This window comes from Oncorhynchus mykiss, chromosome 3 (genome assembly GCF_013265735.2).
Source record: "Oncorhynchus mykiss isolate Arlee chromosome 3, USDA_OmykA_1.1, whole genome shotgun sequence".
NCBI lineage: Eukaryota > Metazoa > Chordata > Actinopteri > Salmoniformes > Salmonidae > Oncorhynchus > Oncorhynchus mykiss.
Genome location: NC_048567.1, coordinates 57899498 through 57919517, shown reverse-complemented (window position 1 = coordinate 57919517; position 20020 = coordinate 57899498). Strand labels below are relative to the sequence as shown.

Sequence of the window (20020 nt, the reverse complement as noted above, 5' to 3'; positions counted from 1 at the left end):
ATTATAATGTAGGGTTAAAATGTGTTCTCTATCGTATTCTACTACTTTTTATTGTAACCATAGGAACGTCTTCTCTCCATCCTCCGCGGCGCTTTCCTCCCAGATAGTTCTAGCAGCAGTGTATAATCCCTTGAGCCCTGTTGGTGGAACGCCCCACGTGATTTCAACTCCTGTATAAAAACTTTCCGTGTGCTGTGGGCTCCGTGTCGTGATTGCAAAGGAGAACATTGTAAAGATAACAGCATCTATTTCAGGACACAGAGCCGTCGCATACACACACCCATAGGATAGTCTACTCAAACTCACCAGTAGACAAACAAGACAGTGATCTAGGGATTAGTTGGGTGTGAATTCGATTGCAATTTAGTTGGATTCCTAAAATTGCGTTTATAGGAGTGCTTTGAATGTAAAGGTAACGTCATATTTGGAACTTCACATCAAACGTTTCGTCTCCTGATCAACGGATACAAAGCCCACGTACCGGTGAGATACTAAATGTGGTTTGCAAAGGTTATGGAATATAATAATTCGTTTTGTTAAATTTAAAGAAATGGCATGCCAGACGTGGTAATGCCATTCAGATAGCCTACTACACACGGTGCTCATTTCAGATTCGCCGGTCAAGAAATCCGGTTAAGAACCAACACCTCTGGAATTGTGCTTTAGATGAGAACTGAACTGTAGTGCGCTTCACAAAAAGGACCCAAGCTTTACAGGGCTCGAGAGGAAGCAAATACGAACATCTGGAATAATCTATTAGCTCTTGACAGCAACCTCTTTGGAATACAAAAACCGCATGGACTATTTTGGATTACCCTAACGTGTGCATCAATCATAATTCCATGTGCAAACTATTCCCGCTGGCGCAGAGCTGGATATTTACCAGGATGCTAAACTTGTGAAGTAGCCTAACTCTCTTTCTTTGCTCTCTGTATCGAATAACCAATATTCTTCCTCTCCATCGTGCTTGGGAATTCCAGTCTCAAAAAGGGAAAATGAAAAGATATAATCTCACGTTGGCTTGTTTAATGGCTTGCATCCTTTCCATCTGCTTTACTTTGGGCACAACTGGGGCAGAGACTCAAACCGTGACCCAGGAGTCGTGCGCTTCGTGCGGGATGCCGGAGGCGTCAGAACGGGTGGATATAGACTTATTGGAAGCAGTTAAGAGGCACATCTTGAACAGGTTACAAATGAGAGAAAGACCCAACATCACACATCCTATCCCGAAAGCGGCAATGGTGACAGCGCTGAGGCGGCTACACGCAGGTAAACTACGAGAAGACGGAAGGGTTGAGATCCCTAACCTTGATGGACAGGCTGCCTACAGTAACGAGGGGCAAGAGACTTCGGAGATAATCAGCTTCGCCGAATCAGGTAGCCTAATTATCAATAATCAGCATTTATCAGCATTTATCGAACTCATTTCTCTCCCTTTCTTTTTCTCAGTCATGACTCAATTTCAAAAGGTGTAGTAGGAGCATATAGCACATTTCCCCTCCGAGGATTCGAGGAATTAATATTCATATCAGGACAGCCATAATTGCGCAGGATACAACCCTACATAATCACGATATAATTGCCTCATAATCGAGATTGAATGCCTCATCTGATGGGATCTAGTGGGTTTCGTAAAGTTCTCAACCCAGATGTGTGTAGCCTATTACAGCCAATGCCTTTAATTTTCGTTTTCCGTTTTTGAAGAAAGACTATATCCTTAAAATTCAACTGATATTACAACGGTCTTTCACTAAGTCAACATGACACATAACATTATTCAACTTGCATGCATTCATTCATTCATTCATTCATTCATTCATTCAACAATTCAACAAATCATTATATAATGAAACCTTAAATGGCCCCCATGTGTTGTATAGGACATAGTAAAGCACCCTGCATCCCATTTCAGCAGTTAAACGTGTTTAGGCATAGAGCTCTATTTTAAGGGAAAAAACCTTCAATTGGCCATTTATCCAACTTTCTAAGAATGTGTATGTAGCTAAGTCTTAAGGGTCCGAAGATAAACCCCTCCTTTCCCCCTTCACACACACACACACACACACACACACACACACACACACACACACACACACACACCTATTGTCTGTTAACAACTGAAACCAATAATTGCCAGGTTAGTGCAGTGAGAACATCATATTTGAGATGTAGTGTTTGTTTAGCAGAGAAAGCATACCATTAAGAAACAAAGTGAGATGCCGGTCCCACAGTGCAACGCTGTAGCACACAGTATACAATCAGCCTGGATGGGTTCCTAGCTGTCACCCTCCAATAGAAATGATGTAAGCACACTCATGACAAGGGAACAAAAGCAAGGCAATTATTGGGAGAGCACTGTGCATTCTTGCTAAACCCAATATGTCAACATTCAGAACAAAAAGCATGAGAAAACAAAAGAAAACGCTCAGAATAATGCATGAGACATTTGAGTCGTGGGTTCGGGGGATGGAGAGATGGAGGAGGTGGGAGGGGGTGTATGGTGTGCCCATATCTCCATTTTCTAAAGAATGCTTTTGTCATATAAAGGTTCATCCAACCAGGCCTCTTTGCTTTTTTTCCATTATACACGATACCTTTGAGCCTTTGTGCAGCATTGTGCCATGGAACTGGCTTTGCTCCCTGCTCTCTAGACCCCCTCTGCCTTCAGGCCAGCTGGCACTCACCCCCAGAGCCCAGGCTGCCAGCAAGGGCATGGAAAGAGGGACAAGGCCCCTGGAGCAGCCTGGAGAGATGCAGCTAGACCAGTCCCAGGCACAGGCCGGGACCCAAGCAGAGGGACTTTAATGATGTCACAGTCAAAGATCAAGGTGTGTAGGTAGGAACCTATGGGAGTTTGTGGTGCGCATTACTGGATGGCTGGTAGGGGCCTAGGGGAGTTTGTGGTGCGCATTACTGGATGGCTGGTAGGGGCCTATGGGAGTTTGTGGTGCGCATTACTGGATGGCTGGTAGGGGCCTAGGGGAGTTTGTGGTGCGCATTACTGGATGGCTGGTAGGGGCCTAGGGGAGTTTGTGGTGCGCATTACTGGATGGCTGGTAGGGGCCTAGGGGAGTTTGTGGTGCGCATTACTGGATGGCTGGTAGGGGCCTAGGGGAGTTTGTGGTAGACATTACTGGATGGCTGGTAGGGGCCTAGGGAGTTTTTGGTAGACATTACTGGATGGCTGGTAGGGGCCTAGGGGTGTTTGTGGTAGACATTACTGGATGGCTGGTAGGGGCCTATGGGAGTTTGTGATGGACATTTCTGGATGGCTGGTAGGGGCCTAGGGGAGTTTGTGGTGGACATTTCTGGATGGCTGGTAGGGGCCTATGGGAGTTTGTGATGGACATTTCTGGATGGCTGGTAGAGGCCTAGGGGAGTTTGTGGTGAGCGTTACTGGCAAAAAAAAGAGTTGATTGTGTGGGACGCTGTCCTCTAGAAAAAGACAGCTATAGCTCTTATCTCTCAGTCAGTATTCAGTCTCATGACCGCCTAGCGGAGCAGAGGCTGAGGCTTGCTGCCAAGGTTCCAGGTGAGGAACAGTGCCAACCACCCGTCTCTTATGACACAGTCTCGCGTACCCTCGCTTTGGCGGAGGGATTCAGTGTCCCGTAACCACGGGAGCGGAGCGGAGTGCAGGGGGAGATGTGTGCATCTCGATTGTCGTTGGTATAGCCGCTTGGACCTGTTGAACTCCCTGTGACTCCGGTCCAAGACACGAATTAAGACTTCATTATTGGATGTCATTAACTCTGGCCCAGTCCTTGGGTTGTGTGCCAAATGGCACCCTATTTCCTAAATAGTACACTAATGTTGACCAGAGCCCTATGGGCCCTGGAAAAAAACGGTAAAAAATAGTGCCCTATATAGGGAATAGGGTGCCATTTGGGATGTATTCCTCTCAGGGCTATAGGGCTGGCTGCTGGGTTTACTCTGGGACAGGGTCTTTCATGAAGACACGTCAATCATGCCCTGTCTGAAGCCGCTCATGGAATTTTCCACATCACACTCAATCCAAGTGTGTGTGTATGAGTATATGTCAGGTGCTCTGACTAACTGTAGATTCACCCCTTGCTCATACATCATTATACATGTGCTTTTCCATGTGTAACTGATTTTCAAAGCTTTTATTAAACCATCAAGAGTTAAGCTTTTTAAGTACAACTTCAAACTCACTCCTCCACCACTACCAGCAAAGCAGCTTACTAACTACTGGCCAAAAGTCCAGCTCTATGGCGCTTTATGGGGCTCTCTGGGGCTCACCCTGACCTGTTCTGCTCTTTTCCCCTCTCCTCTCCTATTTCCCTCTGTGGGAATTGCTGGAGTGCTGAGCTGAGCGTTGTGCTCCAGCAGCCTAAGGGATGCCTGTCAGAGCCGTGTGTGTGTGTGCGTGTGTGTCTGACTGCGAGGCAAGGCTCATGTCAGAGCAACGGTGCTCCGCGCCATTTGGTCTCTGTCGACACAGACTTTGAGTAATGAGCATAGCACCCTGCTACATGCGTGCACACACACTGTCTGTCTGCCTCTCTCTCTCTCTCTCTCTCTCTCTCTCTCTCTCTCTCTCTCTCTGCCTGATTGCCCACCTGCCTACCTTTCCTACCTGCCTGCCCTGTCCTTGTGTTGGTGGCACAGGTGGAGACACGCTTAGGCAGGTGTAGCTGCAGCAGCACTAGCTCCATCCAGAGAGACAGAGGTCCACCCAGATGTCAACCTCACCTCCCCTCCCCTCCCTTCCCTTCCCTTCCCTTGCCCTGCACTAACCCTGCCTGGCCCAGGAGCACATTGACCCCAGTCACACTAACCCAGGCAGCACACCTCCTTGTTTAACTGGTCTCCTCCATAACCTTCTCCATCACCTCACCTCCTTCCTGAACTCACCTCCCTAAAGCCTGGTTCAAGCACTGGCTATGTGTTTTTGTGGGATTTTCTAAAAGCAAAGAAAAGGTAAATAGTTTAAGTGTTTTCCAGCAGGATGATTCTCAATCCACTCCAGCAACCAGTTGAATGTGGCCAGTCTCAGCTACCCTAAGTTATGGGTCATTAAAAAATGTCTGTATTTTTTTCACTGATGGGATATAGGGGAAAAGCTACAGATACACTCCACCACATATATTTTTTTAAATATGACAATGCTTCAGTCCAGACTGTAGCATCTTTGTTGTTAGAGATTCAGACTGCCATCTCTCTCCACCCAGCACTTCATTGCCTTACGCACAGTGTCACTCAGGGCACAGATAGAGAAACGCCCTGGCCTAGGATCTCCCCTGTTGATCACTGGGAGCTGTTGAGGCAAGCAGCAAGTCATGATATGAAATGAGGCAAGGATATATACTCATGTCCTTGGGCAAGGACAGCAGTTAAATCAGGTTAAAACTGTTATTGCATCAATGCCTTTATATATACACTTCAGATGCATACTTTTCTTCTTAAATACTTGAGACTGCACCCTGAGGGTTCGGTATCAAAATGCCTTGTGCTTTTGTTGTTGCCACAGGGATGGTTGTTTACACTGTATGTGTTTGTGTGTGTGTGTGTGTATGATAATGCGAGTCTGTGCGTGCGCGTGGTGTGTGGGTGTGAGTGTGTGCGCGTGCATTAATTTAAAGTCACTGTTACTGGAGTACCCTGTAGGCATAGGGTCGCTTTACAAAGGACCATCTTTGGTGGCCAGCTGTTGACACCAACTCACACTAATCAGTTTGCAAACAAAGTAATTTAGCCGCTTCAGCATGTGCTCAGCCGAAGACGATCCTGGCTAACTCTCAAACAGAAACTTCTCGGTTTTCACAGTAATTTGGAAGACATCATTAGGCTTAAAAAAATATATGGCCAACCCCAAACCCCATTATGCCTTAGACATTTCGAATCTCTTCATTGTTTCATTTTAGAAAGTGGCCAGTGTCATGTAAATGGATTTTAGTTTTGCCTCATCATGCTTTTGGTTAGGAGGGCCACGCGCTTAATTCCAGGCTGCAGCGCGGCTGTCTCCTAATACCTCACTCGGGTCTTTATGCTGTCAGTCTCAAAGGCTCTGGGGAGCTCAGGGGTTTTCATAGCAGTGCCTCACAACACACACACACACACATACACACACACACACACACACACACACACACACACACACACACACACACACACACACACACATAGCCCTCAGCGAACTCAATGAACCCCCCGGGGCCCGCGCCTTGTCCCACCCCCCTCCCCTCTGTTCCCCCTCTTCTCTTCTCCTCCATTCCCCTTCTCTCCTCTATCTCTGGCTCTGTCGCTAGTCTTCACAATCTGACCTGAGGCCAACTGGGCCTGCTCCCAGAACTGGGCTGTCAGGAGAAACAGCCTATAAGGAACTAGGCTAACAGCATGTGATGTGTGAGAAAGAGAGTGGTGAGAGGAGAGACAGAAGTGACTGCTCCCTCCCTGGCTACCTGAACTGCTCCCTCCCTGGCTACCTGCTTCATGCACCTTGTTGTTGTTTGTCCACTTCTTTCTCCCTCTTACAAATGATACTCAGATGTAGTGTTACATTACTTTCATTCACACAGACAGAAGTTGGAAAACTATGTGTTTTACTTTGTGAATTGTGTCAACTTTTCTAACTTGCTCTTAAAAATCATGTTAGTTTATTCTCTTGACCCTTGACTGTACAGCAGCGTTCAACTAGATTCAGCTGCGGGACAATTTTTTACTTGAGTGGATGGTCAGGGGGCGGATGGTCAAGCCCAAACAAATATAATATTTGTTTAAAACTATAATAATTTCAAACCAAGCTTACATTTGTATACAGTAAAATCATATTGTTACGCGTCGGAATATTTTGGAACAAATTTCCAAAATTAAAATCACTTGGAGCTGATTTTCTGGTGTTTTTACAGTCTTTTATGTCCAACAATTATATATATTTTTTTGTACTCACAAGACATGCAGGGCCAAATAGTTTGGGAACCATGCTGTACAATATACAGTATATCACTAAACCCACATCCTAATCCCTCTCTTCTTCTCTCCATCAGATGAGCTGACTTCATCTCAAGCATCTAAGTCCAGCCTCTACTTCCTCATCTCCAGTGAAGGGAACCAGAACCTGTACGTGTCTCAGGCCAACCTGTGGCTCTACTTCAGGCTGCAGCCCACCGGCTCCGAGAAAGGGCCTCGACGAAAAGTCACAGTGAAGATCCACTACAAGGAGGCAGGGACTGGGACTGCAGGTGGAGCCGGGGAGGGAACAGGGCCAGGGGGAGGAGGTCGGTGGACCCTGGTGGAGAAGCGCGTGGACCTTAAGCGCAGTGGCTGGCACACATTCCCCATGTCAGAGGCCGTGAGGGCCGTGTTTGGTAAGGGTGGCCGGCGGCAGGACCTTGAGGTGCACTGCGATGGCTGTGAGGCGTCCAACGTGGTTCCTATCTTAGTCGACACAGCAGACCCTTCACACAGGCCCTTCCTGGTGGTCCGGGCGCGGCAGGTGGAAGGGAAGCACCGCATCAGGAAGAGGGGCCTGGAGTGTGACGGGAGCAGTGGAGGTCTGTGCTGCAGACAGCAGTTCTACATTGACTTCCGCCTCATTGGCTGGAACGACTGGATCATCGCACCTGCGGGTTACTACGGTAACTACTGCGAGGGGAGCTGCCCGGCATACATGGCGGGGGTACCGGGGTCAGCGTCGTCGTTCCACACGGCAGTGGTCAACCAGTACCGGATGAGGGGCATGAGCCCCGGCTCGGTCAACTCCTGTTGTATCCCCACCAAGCTCAGCACCATGTCTATGCTGTACTTCGACGATGAGTACAACATAGTAAAACGAGATGTGCCCAATATGATAGTGGAAGAGTGTGGCTGTGCCTGAGACTGTCTGTGATTTTTTTAAAACTTTGAACTTTGACTATAGTTAAAAAGTCTTGTACAAAAGGACCTTTTTGTACTATACACATATACCATATAACTAAATATATATATATTTATATATTTAGTTATATGGTACAAGCAAACATGTACTAATGGATTATTTATCTGGCTGAGCGAGGCCAGTTTCTGTCCATTTCATATTAAGAACAGAGTTATGGGAGGAGAAGGGAATGGTTGATCACCAAATTATATTATTTTTCTAGTTTGCCATTTTTAGATGAAAAATAATGGTACTTTATCTCTTCTCTGATGAAGATGGAAAGAAAAGCGCTTATTGACCCAGTGCAGTCAAAAACGTGTTTTATATATATTTCCACACTATGTGGTTGGAATAATACTGTGAAAGTGTGAAAATTATGATAATGCCCTTTTAGAGTCTTTTGAAAAGACCGCCTGAAATTTCAGCCTGTTTTGGTGGGATGGAGTTTTGGCCAGCCTAGTGACATCAACAGGTGTTAAATTAGTTAATAGACCAATAAGAAAGAGTTCCAAACCTCTCTGACAATAACAGGTCGTTTTCAGTTTCCCCTTACCACTCTGACCACTCCCAGACAGTCGTAGCAACATTTTTCTTTGAGAAATTGCTCTTCGCTAAGAAGTTATTTTTGTTTATTTTTGACCATTTTAATTAAAACAATCACAGTAAAGTACTTAATTGTTATCCAGATAATATTTGATATTGAGATAAAAAGGGCTGGATTGGACCTTTAAGGAAGCTTACAGGTCCAGGATCAGTCAACCGCACATTGGCTTCTTCCCCCCCCCCCTGAGTACTGAAGCACACCAGAACATTGACAAAACAAAAGCACTGACAATGACAATTTATCGGATAATACAATTAGAAACACCAGCACTTCCATAAAGACTGTCAAAGACACTATGACTGTCCCATTCGATCCGGTGGAATTATTACAGAAAGTGTATCAGCCTGCGCTTATTATTGAATAAAGCCTTTCTGGGACTACACTCCTGTCCAGGTGAGGTGATGACACAACAACAACGTTGTTGACATGTTGTTGTTGACATTGGACCACACGTTCTCTCTTCCAGTCTGTGACCGTACTGCAGGCGAGCACTCAGTTCGAAGGTGGAGATGGTACTTTGTGTACAGTGCACAACTCTACACACACTTCATCCAGAGAAAACAGAGTCCGCACTGCCCCTACTTGTTTCGATAAAGTGGACCTCGAAGTGGACGAGGAGGAGACTCTTGTTATGGGCCAACAGGGCATGATGGTGCAGTGTAGCACTTGCAGACTAAACTCTTTAAATGCACACTCCCACTCCTAATAGCACTTGCATATTGAAATGCCTTCAAAGGGGTACTGAGTGTCCTGTCATAAATAAGTGCCACGTAATTTATGCAATGTATAGTAACCCACCCATGCCCACCTACACAACTCTACCAGACTGAAATTATCTTTCTTCTCCTCTTCTCCTAGTCTTTAACTCCTCTTATCAAATACTTGAAATGTGATCTTTCGCTTCCATTTTTCCAAAGCGAATGATTGTTATGACATTTGCACTGAAAAGTTGCGGGATTAGTTAATAAACAAACTGCCATTGAAAGTTATTTTTCTAGAAGTAAATTGTATTTTTTTTGTACAAATTTTATTTGACCTATTAATGGAACCAAAGAGGCCAATATTATTTGAGCTTATTATTATAATAAGATGGCGAGGCCATCACGTTACTTTCTGTGTACAATGCTGTTTGATCATAAGAGGCCTAATCTACGTATCAGGGTACAATATGATGATTCTATTTCTTAGTTATATTATTTCCTTTCTCTATCTATTTTGTACAATACACATGTGGACACTTCATTTTTCATCTTTAATTCTATTTTTTTTTCTCCCGTTTTTCTATTTAATAAAAATATATTTTTAGTTCCTGTTTCAGAATCATTTAGTCATATCAATGTCATCTGTACAGTTTATGTAAAGTAAAATATGTTTTCTTAAAATATTTTGTAACTTTAAAATAAATGCTTATTCTGCATCATTATCCTATTCTCCAGTGTTGTGGTCAAAATCATTTTAGTGAGTCCTTTCAGGCACTCAACATTCATCAGCCGCTAGGTATGAAAAGTAGTGGGAGGGGTACACAACAAAACAGAATGTACAAAACAAAGGAATATCAAAAGCAATTTCCATCTATACTGCTTAATACGTAAAACATCTTACTGTTAGTGTCAGGACTGTGCCTCTTGCTTACTACAGTAGCTGCCTATTCCTCATCATTTGCTGAAGTGGGGAACAGACTAACTGCTTAACATACAGTATAAACTACTGTCTGTCAGAACGTTACTAGCTGTACCTAGCTGTCCATTATTTGCTGAAGGTAATACGGCTGATAGAGACAGTCACACTGTACCAGGTTAATTCCTGAGGCTTCCCTGTTATTGTTGTGATGACGGTGGGTTGGGCTGGTCTCGTTGGGAAACAGCAGAGATCTGAGAGAGCCTAGATGAAGCAGCGTGTAGCCACATGGCCTTATTACATCACAGCCAGCAGGTTCCCCTGAAAGAGCCTTATCTGACTGTTGCTGTTTATCAGAGCCAGAGGTTAAGGTTTCCAAAATGACAAAATGTGTCATTACCTTGTGTAAACAGAATGAGCCAACACATTTACCAACATGTTGAAAGTTTATGTATGATCTCCTTGTACAACATGAGCAGAACACACACAAGCACAAACCGTTCAAAACATGCCACGCATTCCCAAAAACACTCTTGGAGATAATTGGTTGAAATGTATCCATTTATATGTGCCAAGTGGATACGCTAGATAGCTACGCCTGACACTGGCCTGTTGGGTGAATAGCATGTTTGGGACTGCGAAGGAGGAACCGCTCAACTAAACACTTAAACTAGGTGTTAAAAAATATTTCTATATCATTTCATATTATACAAGTTTTATGTTGGTGAAGTTGCCTTGGCTGTTTGAAACATACTATACTTTCTCAGCTTTGGCTTTTCGGCAGACTTTCAACAGATGTGTTCCAGTGAAAATACAGTTACCATTCCTACTTCTTTCACCATTGTGTTTGATCTCAGGATCACCATATAGAGCAGTTCTAAGCTTAGTACACAACAGATTGTTCTTAGGTTTGCTGTAATATTGGGGCTTGTTAGCTGTGTAGTTGTGTAGTGGACTTATGTACTTTAGATACCCTTTAAATAAACGTCCCATTTCTTCTTAAGACTACGGACATTAACAAACAGTCGGTGTCTTAGGATCAACCTCAAGGCTTATTGTTCCCCTGTTTACCTCACCCTCCAACGCAGGGTGACATTGTGACCTTTGGAGCGACCTGCACTAGAAGCCACCAGCACACTCACAGGGGGAGTAAAGCGGTGTAGAAGGGCTTTGAAGACATGAAAACATATTTGCAAGCGACTAATGAGCAGAAAGTTCATTAACCCATCACTCTAAGTGATTGTGCTAACTGTGCTCCCTCCGTACACCCCCTTCTTCTACTCTGTTTATGGATGAAACAAAAACAACGAAATATGCTGCACTCCAGGTCAACACGTGGGGGGAGGTTGACACAGCAAGTCAACAACGTTAAAGTTGTTCCCTCTGTAGGAAAACAACTAGAGCCTTGTCACTAAACCTACCCCATCCCCCCTCAGACCCCTTAGCTCCTAAACCCTCACCTCCTCCCCCTTCATCCTCTCACCCCTTCCTTCCACCATCTTGACCTCCTTTCTTCCAGAGCACTAAGGTACACTCAGGGCCACAAAGCTCACGTTTGTATGTCATTCAGTGGCTAGCCTAGCCCAGCTCTAGCCAGGGTAGGGATCACCTCCACAAAGCAAAGGAGCCCCCTGACCTTTCCTTCAGCAGGGGCAGCACTGGCCATGGCTATGAAAGAGCTGATAGTCCCCTATGCCACATACACTGTAAAAAAAATAATCCATGTAAAAACAAAACATTTACTGACCAAAAATTACTGTTACAATTTCCATTATTTTACGGACAGTTCCTTCAAAGAAATGACAGAAAATACTGTATAAACACAGAGTGTTCGTTAATAGATGGAGCTGATATTTGTATAAATCTGTTAAAAAACATGTTTTTTTCCTTATTTTTACGGACATTCCCTGTAATAGATTAAAGGGAATACTTTTTATCTGTATTTTTTTTTTTTTTTACATATTTATTCAAATATCTGTCTATTAATGGACAGTCACTGTGTTTATACAGTATTTTCTGTCATTTCTTTGAAGGAACTGTCCATAAAATAGTGGAAAATATACTGTTCATTCTTTGCCAGTAGATTTTCTGTCTGTATATTTATTTAACCTTTATTTAACTATTTAAGAACAAATTCTTATTTATGGCCTACCCCGGGCCAATTGTGCGCCGCCCTATGGGACAACCAATCACGGCCAGATGTGATGCAGCCTGGATTCAAACCAGGGACTGCAGTGATGCCTCTTGCACTGAGATGCAGTGCCTTAGACCACTGCGCCACTCAGGAGACCCAGATATATGGAAATGTTGTTAAAATAGTGCTCCCTCCATGTACGTATATACACAAAGTTCCTTTTTCTTATTTTCCTCTGTCTATGTAGGCTTTGTAAATGTACAGAAACTATTATTTTAAAGACATTTTTCAATTACCATTCAGAATAAGTAGTTAAAAGAAAAAAAGAAAACATTTGTTGCAAAAGAACAAACAATAGATTCCTCAATACAACAAATACATTCAATATTAGAAATAGCAATGTGTAAACCTTAATAAATCCATTACCAAAAGTACACATTGACGTTGTCTTTATTGGTGAAAGAGAGAACAAGTTAACAAAATAATTTTCAAATTCATAGTAATGAGTGATTAGTGCTCTTTGTGGTCGGGTTTCGGGTTTGATTATTTTTTTAAATACCATGGTTTTCACATTAAATGCACCTTGCATTATGTGAGTTAAATGCTATAACACAGAATAAAACAATTAATTAAAGTCCCATGATGGTAGTGACTAGGGGTATGCATTCCTGTTCCTGGAGTGCCACAGGTAATGCAGGATTTTGCTCCAACTAGTCACAACACCTGACCAAATGAGCTAATTGATCAGTTCAGAGATAAATTCAACACACCTGTCTTCCAGTTTGGGAGAAATGTGATGCTGTTTTTTCCCCTTCATCTCGGCCTTTGACCCCCGTTCTGGATTGATCCCCAGGAAACTTCTAGAATAAAAAGCAGGTAAAATAACTGTTTGTTTTGGCTGTGTTTCAGATTATTTTGTGCCCAAAAGAAATTAATGGTTAATAACACTGTCCTTTTGGAGTCTTTTTTATTGTAAATAAGAATAGAATATGTTTCTAAACACTTCTACATTAATGTGGATGCTACCATGATTACGGATAAACTTGAATGAATAGTGAATAATGATGATTAAGAAAGTCAGAGACGGACGCACAAATATCATACCCCCAAGACATGCTAACCTCTCACCATTGCAAACCATTGCAAGAGTCAAAAGCTTGATGTCATCATTCATATGCTATGAATTTGGGCGCTGTAATTTCTAAACAGTTAACCTGATATGGATGAAAATACCCTCAAATTAAAGCTGAAAATGTGCACTTTAACCTCTGTAGTCATTGTATCATTTAAAATATAAACTTTTGAAGTATAGAGACAAATGGAAAAAAATGCTTCAGCGTCTCAAACATGTGTTGGCGATTTAATTATGTACAAGTGATGGGCGTGAATAAGAATCAATTGGAATGAATGGGAGTGAAAAGTAAACTACGGTCAGTGTTCTACTTTAAATAGTTGGGAGAAGAAAATGAAAACAACTCACACTACAAACCCATGATGTTGATGCAGGGGGTGCTTGGGATATTCTGTTCAATCTCAGTTCAATGCAGTAACTAAAAGGCAAAAGACCAAGAAAATAAAAAAAACGTGATCAATTACGTGGACAAAGATATAACAAATAAAAAAACATTTTGAAATAAAAGTTCCTCTGGACTTTCCTTTAAGTATTCTGCAATGCAGGATAGCAGTTTTACTGGGTCTTCGCATAGCTCTGTCACCATATTTTGTTTCAAGGAAGTCCTTGATGCTCTTTTCTTTTCTTGAGATTTCCTCAGCCAGCTATGCCATGGAGGGTGTTTGTGTGATCGGAGAGACGGGCCGCCTCGAACAGGTAGAGCCACTCCTCCATGTGTTCACACTGCTTTCCATGTTAATTGCAATGCACTGGATGCAAATGTTTTCGTATGCATTTTCTTTTCAATCAGTTCTTCCGTGAGAGTCAAATTATATTGAATTTATCACATTATGCGGCTGCAGTGGAGCAGGTTGAGAGCTTCAAGTTCCTTGGTGTCCACATCACCAACAAACTAACATGGTCCAAGCACACCATGACAGTCGTGAAGCGAGCACGTCATATCCTATTCCCCTCAGGAGACAGAAAAGATTTTGCATGCACATCTGAGCAAGAGGACAAGTACATTAGTGTATCTAGTTTGAGAAATAGACACCTAACAAGTTCTCAACTGGCAGCTTCATTAAATAGTACCCGCAAAACACCCGTCTCAACGTCAACAGTGTAGAGGCAACTCTGGGTTGCTGGCCTTCTAGGTAGTGTAGGTCCTGGATGTCAGGAAGCTTGGCCCCAGTGATGCACTGGGCAGTACACACTACCCTCTGTAGATCCTTACGGTCAGATGACGAGTAGATCCTATACCAGGCGGTGATGCAACCGGTCAAGATGCTCTCGATGGTGCAGAAATATAACCTTTTGAGGATCTGGGGACCCATGCCAAATCTTTTCAGTCTTCTGAGGGGGAAAAGGTGTTGTCGTGCCCTCTTCACCATTGTTTTTGTTTGTTTGGACCATGATTGTTTGTTGGTGATGTGGACACCAAGGAACTTGAAACTCTCGACCCGCTCCACTACAGCCCCGTCAATGTGAATGGGTGCGTGCTCGGCCCGTCCTTTTCCTGTAGTCTACGATTAGTTCCTTTGTCTTGCTCATGTTGTGAGAGAGGTTGTTGTCCTGGCACCACACTGCCAGGTCTCTGAACTCCTCCCTATAGGCTGTCTCATTGTTGTCGGTGATCAAGCCTACCACTATTGTGTTGTCAGCAAACTTAATGTTGGAGTTGTGCTTGTCCACACAGTCATGGGTGAACAGGGAGTACAGGAGAGGACTAAGCATGCACCCCTGAGGGGCCCCTGTGTTGAGGATCAGCGTGTCAGGTGTGCTGTTGCCTGCCACTCCACGCATCCATAACGATCTGAACATTTTGACTTCCTTCTCCCACCATTTTCATCCCATCTTCACTCCCTGCTTGCCTCTTTGTTGGTGCAGAGGTCAGCCTCAAGGAGTTCTTGATTTCCGTTTTCCATCTGTACATGGAGTGAACCGTATCCCGTTCCAATGACATTCTTTCCACTTCTGTCTTGGAAAGGGCTGGGATAATTCTCTAGGATCTCTTTAGCAACTTGCCAAGCTTTTGTCTTCCGTGCCTGGTCTCTTTGCTAAGTAGATCATCAGTGACAATACAAACCATCTCTCTTCTTAGTGATTTGCCTGGTCTCTTCTTTTCTTCTATTGCAAGAGTGAGGTTAGAGTAATTTGTTGCAAGGAATTGTGAACACTTCACTGGATGGGGAACTGGGACCTGCTCTTAATGTTGGAGGAGGCTCTGACGAAACTGGTTGAGAGGGCTTGGGGACAGCCGTTGGTCCTATGGATAGAACACATCACAAAATAACAAAAACAAATCATGAGCGATGGTAGACGTTCAGTTTATTGATTAAGTAACTTTTGAGCGCATTGTAAGATCATTAAAATTATTCCATTTGAAAAAGCTTTAATATGTAGAATTCACACCTGGACTTATATTTATAATGTGCACCATACAAAACTGTCAATGACAGCAATCAATCTGGTATCTATATATAGGTCACAGCATAATTAGAAATACACTGTACTCTATATGCTGTATATACATTTAGTCGGGGCATGGACTCTACAAGGTGTCGAAAGCTTTCCACAGGGATGCTGGTTCATGTTGAATCCAATGCTTCCCACAGTTGTGTCAAGTTGGCTGGAAGTCTTTTGTGTGGTGGACCATTCTTGATACACACAGGAAAATGTTGTGAAAAACCCAACAGAAATGCAGTTCTTGTCACATAGGTGAACAGGTGCTATTTGAGTGATATCCAACTGTTTGTGATATCTGAAGGACACAATAAAAGAGCCTTTCATTGCCATGACAATCATGGGTCCTACTATCTGAACTGACGTGAGCTACCCTGTTATCATACCTAAATAGCTAGCTGACATTTGCCAAGTTAATCTGAACGAGTGAGTGAGCTAACAAACTACTAATTTAGCTGGCAGTACAGCATCCTTTCACCACATTAGACAGCTAGAAAATTCATGATGTCCTCTGTTCATTCACTCATTACAACGCTGGGCCTTGAGATTCATAATAGCCAGGGCTAGGTTTCCCAAAAGCATAACGTTAGTAACCCTAAGGTAGTATTTTAGTTTGAATGGAATTAAGATGATCTTAGTGATACTATGCTTTTGAGATACCCAGACCAGAACTTTAAGCTAAGTTACAGTAGTTAAAATAGCTAGTCCAATGTTAATTCACTGCCAAGTGACAGCGTTTACCATCTGACCCTGGCTGTAGCCAGTTAACTAGCTACGTAACAATAACATTAGCTAACTTAGCTAACACACCAGCAGCAACAAATGTATGATATCAAGCAGATCTATTATATAGCTAGCGTATATAGCTTGCCAGTGAAATTGTTTATGGTGGAGGTGTTCAACTTTGAGAATTTCAAGAAGGCACCAAAACTGAATGAACTAAAGACAGCTAGTTAGCTAACAGTCCAGGCAATAACACAATTATATTACAGAGCTAGGTTATATGATACATTTTTACGATAGCTGCTGGAAATAAAAATGGTATGTTTAGCTACAGTACATTTTAATTTCAAGGCACAGCTTTGTATTGAACTAACGTTAGCTAGCTACAGCACATCATCAGGCAGCTAATCTTCCATCAACGAGGATGGAGCTATGATGTTATGCTAAAATATAATTAACGATACAGTGCTTTCGGAAACTATTCAGATCCCTTGATATTTCCCACATTTTGTTGCGATACAGCCTTGTTAGAAAATGTATTAAAAAAGCAGGTTTTCCTCATCAATCTACACACAATTCCCCATACTGGAAAAGCAAAAACAGGTTTTTAGAAAAAATTAGCTAAATGTGAACTATCACATTTAAATATTCAGACCCTTTACTCAATACTTTGTTGAAGTAACTTTGGCAGTGATTACAGCCTTGGGTCTTCTTGGGTACGACACTACAAGCTTTGCACACCTGTATTTGGGGATTTTATCCCATTCTTCTCTGCAAATCCTTTCAAGCTCTGTCAGGTTGGATGGGGAGCGTCGCTCCAAAGCTATTTTCTGGTCTCTCTAGAGATGTTCGATCAGGTTCAAGTTTGGGCTCTGGCTAGGCCACTCAAGGACATTCAGAGACCTGTCCCTACGCCACTCCTGCGTTGTCTTGGCTGTTGTCCTGTTGGAAGGTGAACCTTTGTCCCAGTCTGAGGTCCTGAGCATTCTGGAGTAGGTTTTCATCAAGTATCTCTCTGTACATTGCTCCGTTCATCTTTCCCTGGATCCTGACTAGTCTCCCAGTCACTGCTGCAGTAAAACATCTCCAAAGCATAATGCTGCCATCACCCTGCTTCACCGTAGGGATGTTGTCAGGTTTCCTCCAGACGTGACAATTGGCATTCAGGCCAAGAGTTCAATCTTGGTTTCATCAGACCAGAGTCCTTTAGGTACCTTTTGGCAAATTCCAAGCGGGCTGTCATATGCCTTTTACTGACGAGTGGCTTCTGTCTGGCCACTCTACCAAAAAGGCCTGATTGGTGGAGTGCTGCAGAGATGGTTGTCCTTCTGGAAAGTTCTCCCATCTCCACAGAGGAACTCTGGAGCTCTATCAGAGTGACCATTTAGTTCTTGGTCACCTCCCTGACCAAGGCCCTTCTCCCCTGATTGCTCAGTTTGGCCGGGCGGCCAGAACCAGGAAGAGTCTTGGTGGTTCCAAAATTATTCCATTTAAGAATGATGGAGGCCACTGTGTTGTTGGGGACCTTCAATGCTGCAGACATTTTTTGGTACCTTTCCCCAGATCTGTGCCTCGACACAATCCTGTCTCGGAGCTCTACGGACAATTCCTTCGACCTCATGGCTTGGTTTTTGCTCTGACATGCACTCTCAACTGTGGGACCTTTTATAGACAGGTGTGTGCCTTTCCATATCATGTCCAATCAATTGAATTTACCACAGGTGGACTCCAATCAAGTTGTAGAAGCATCTCAAGGATGATCCATGGAAACAGGATGAATCTGAGCTCAATTTCACATCTCATGGCAAATGGTCTGAATACTTATGTAAATAAGGTATTTCAGCTTATATTTTATATTTTCTGCAAGAATGTCTAAACCTGTTTTCACTTTGTCATTACGGAGTATTATGTGTAGATTAATGAGGGGGGGGGGGGGGGGGGGGGAATTATTGAATCAATATTAGAATAAGGCTGTAAGGTAACAAAAATGTGGAAAAAGTCAAGGGGTCTGAATACTTTCTGAATGCACTGTATGTCCAGTAGCTGTCATAAAATGTATACCCTAAATTATTTACCACAGAGGTGTTCAACCTTCAAGGCAAAAACATTTCTGAAAACAAAGTTTGGCACATGGCAGTCCTGAGTTGTCTCTCTCCAGTAAAATGACGGATATTTTTTACAGTGTACTTAGTTAGACAAGTGGTGAGGTTTGAATAGGGGGGATTGATTCAATCTCTGTGACACTGAGCCGCTATGGAGCCTGGGAGCTGCTCGATTCCCCCTCACCCCTACCTCCCTCTCACCCCTCTGGCCCCCTCATTCCTTCAATATGATCCATGATATCCACAGGTCTGGAAATCTTGTTGTTGACCAGCCAGATTAAATTTAGCCACTCAAAGTCTAGTATTCTGGATGATGGGATTTTTTTTTCCTTTAAAAGGGAAAGACATTCTTGATGACTAATGTCCTAGCTAGCTGCGTACTACTTTCTCTCTCACTCGCTGGCAGAGTTAAAAGTAGAAGCAGAGAGTAAACAGACTTTCTTTTGTTCACCCTTGAACTGAACATAGTTTCTGTCCCACATTCAAGTGACGATAGAAAGCTGATAGCTGGTAGTGATAGTGACACTGACAACACGTGTGAATGAACCTACTCAGGCCATCTATCTCTTTCTCTCTCTGTCCATTAAATGGCCCGGTCACCCAAAGACAAATACAGTTTCTTCCTTTGTGAAGATACCGGAATACGACTCAGGGGAAGAATGACACGTTGGTGTGGGTGGGTGTGAGAGGGGGAATTCCATCCAGGGGGATGTAAGGTGTGGTGGAAGATAATCTCTGACCACTTTAAAGAGAGCCAGCCATAAGTGTGTGTGTGTCTGTGTGTGTGTGTGTCCATATGGTTAAGTTCTTTAGCTCCATCATGTCCAACTAGCATCCACTTCTCATATTTTGTAAAACAATTGTTTTACTACCATGTTTTTATGTTAGGATTTGTATTTTAGTAATGTATGCTCATTTTTAGTGCGTGCGTGCGTGACTCCTCAGCCAAGCCAGCTGCATGTGTGTTCAGTCTGAGGGCTCATTATTGTGCAGGTGCTCCATTGTTCTGTCCGTGGCCCTTTTCATCCTCACCCCTCTCCAAAACACAACCTAACTATGCAGGGTTGAACTGAGTCAGGCCAGACAAGATGCAGCAAAACTCCCATCAAAGAAAGCAAAAAGGATCCTTTGTCCTGGAAAAAAATAATATAGGCCTACCAGTAAGTAGTATTGTCAGGTGAGATAAAAATGTGGTAGAGAGAGGTGGGATGTTAGATGTGGTTCTGTAGTCATACACCTACAAAGGCAGGGGAATTCTGGCATTCTGATTTAAAGAGCTGGACAATTTTCAGAGAGTATGATAGAGAGACTACATTCTCATAGTTTACTTCTAAACTTGTTCTTTTTTTATGGCAAAGAACGATCGGAATGTACAGCCGTGATTATC

General features: G+C 43.3%; 1 protein-coding gene across 1 annotated transcript; it reads left to right on the top strand.

Annotated features, from left to right (window-relative positions):
* The first annotated feature begins 211 nt into the window (after positions 1-211).
* On the top strand, positions 212-9911 carry LOC110520286 (inhibin beta B chain). The gene is made up of 2 exons (XM_021597476.2): positions 212-1377; positions 7011-9911. The coding sequence occupies exons 1-2, from the start codon at positions 996-998 to the stop codon at positions 7838-7840; spliced, it is 1212 nt and encodes a 403-aa protein (XP_021453151.2). The 5' UTR covers positions 212-995; the 3' UTR covers positions 7841-9911.
* Positions 9912-20020: the final 10109 nt, after the last annotated feature.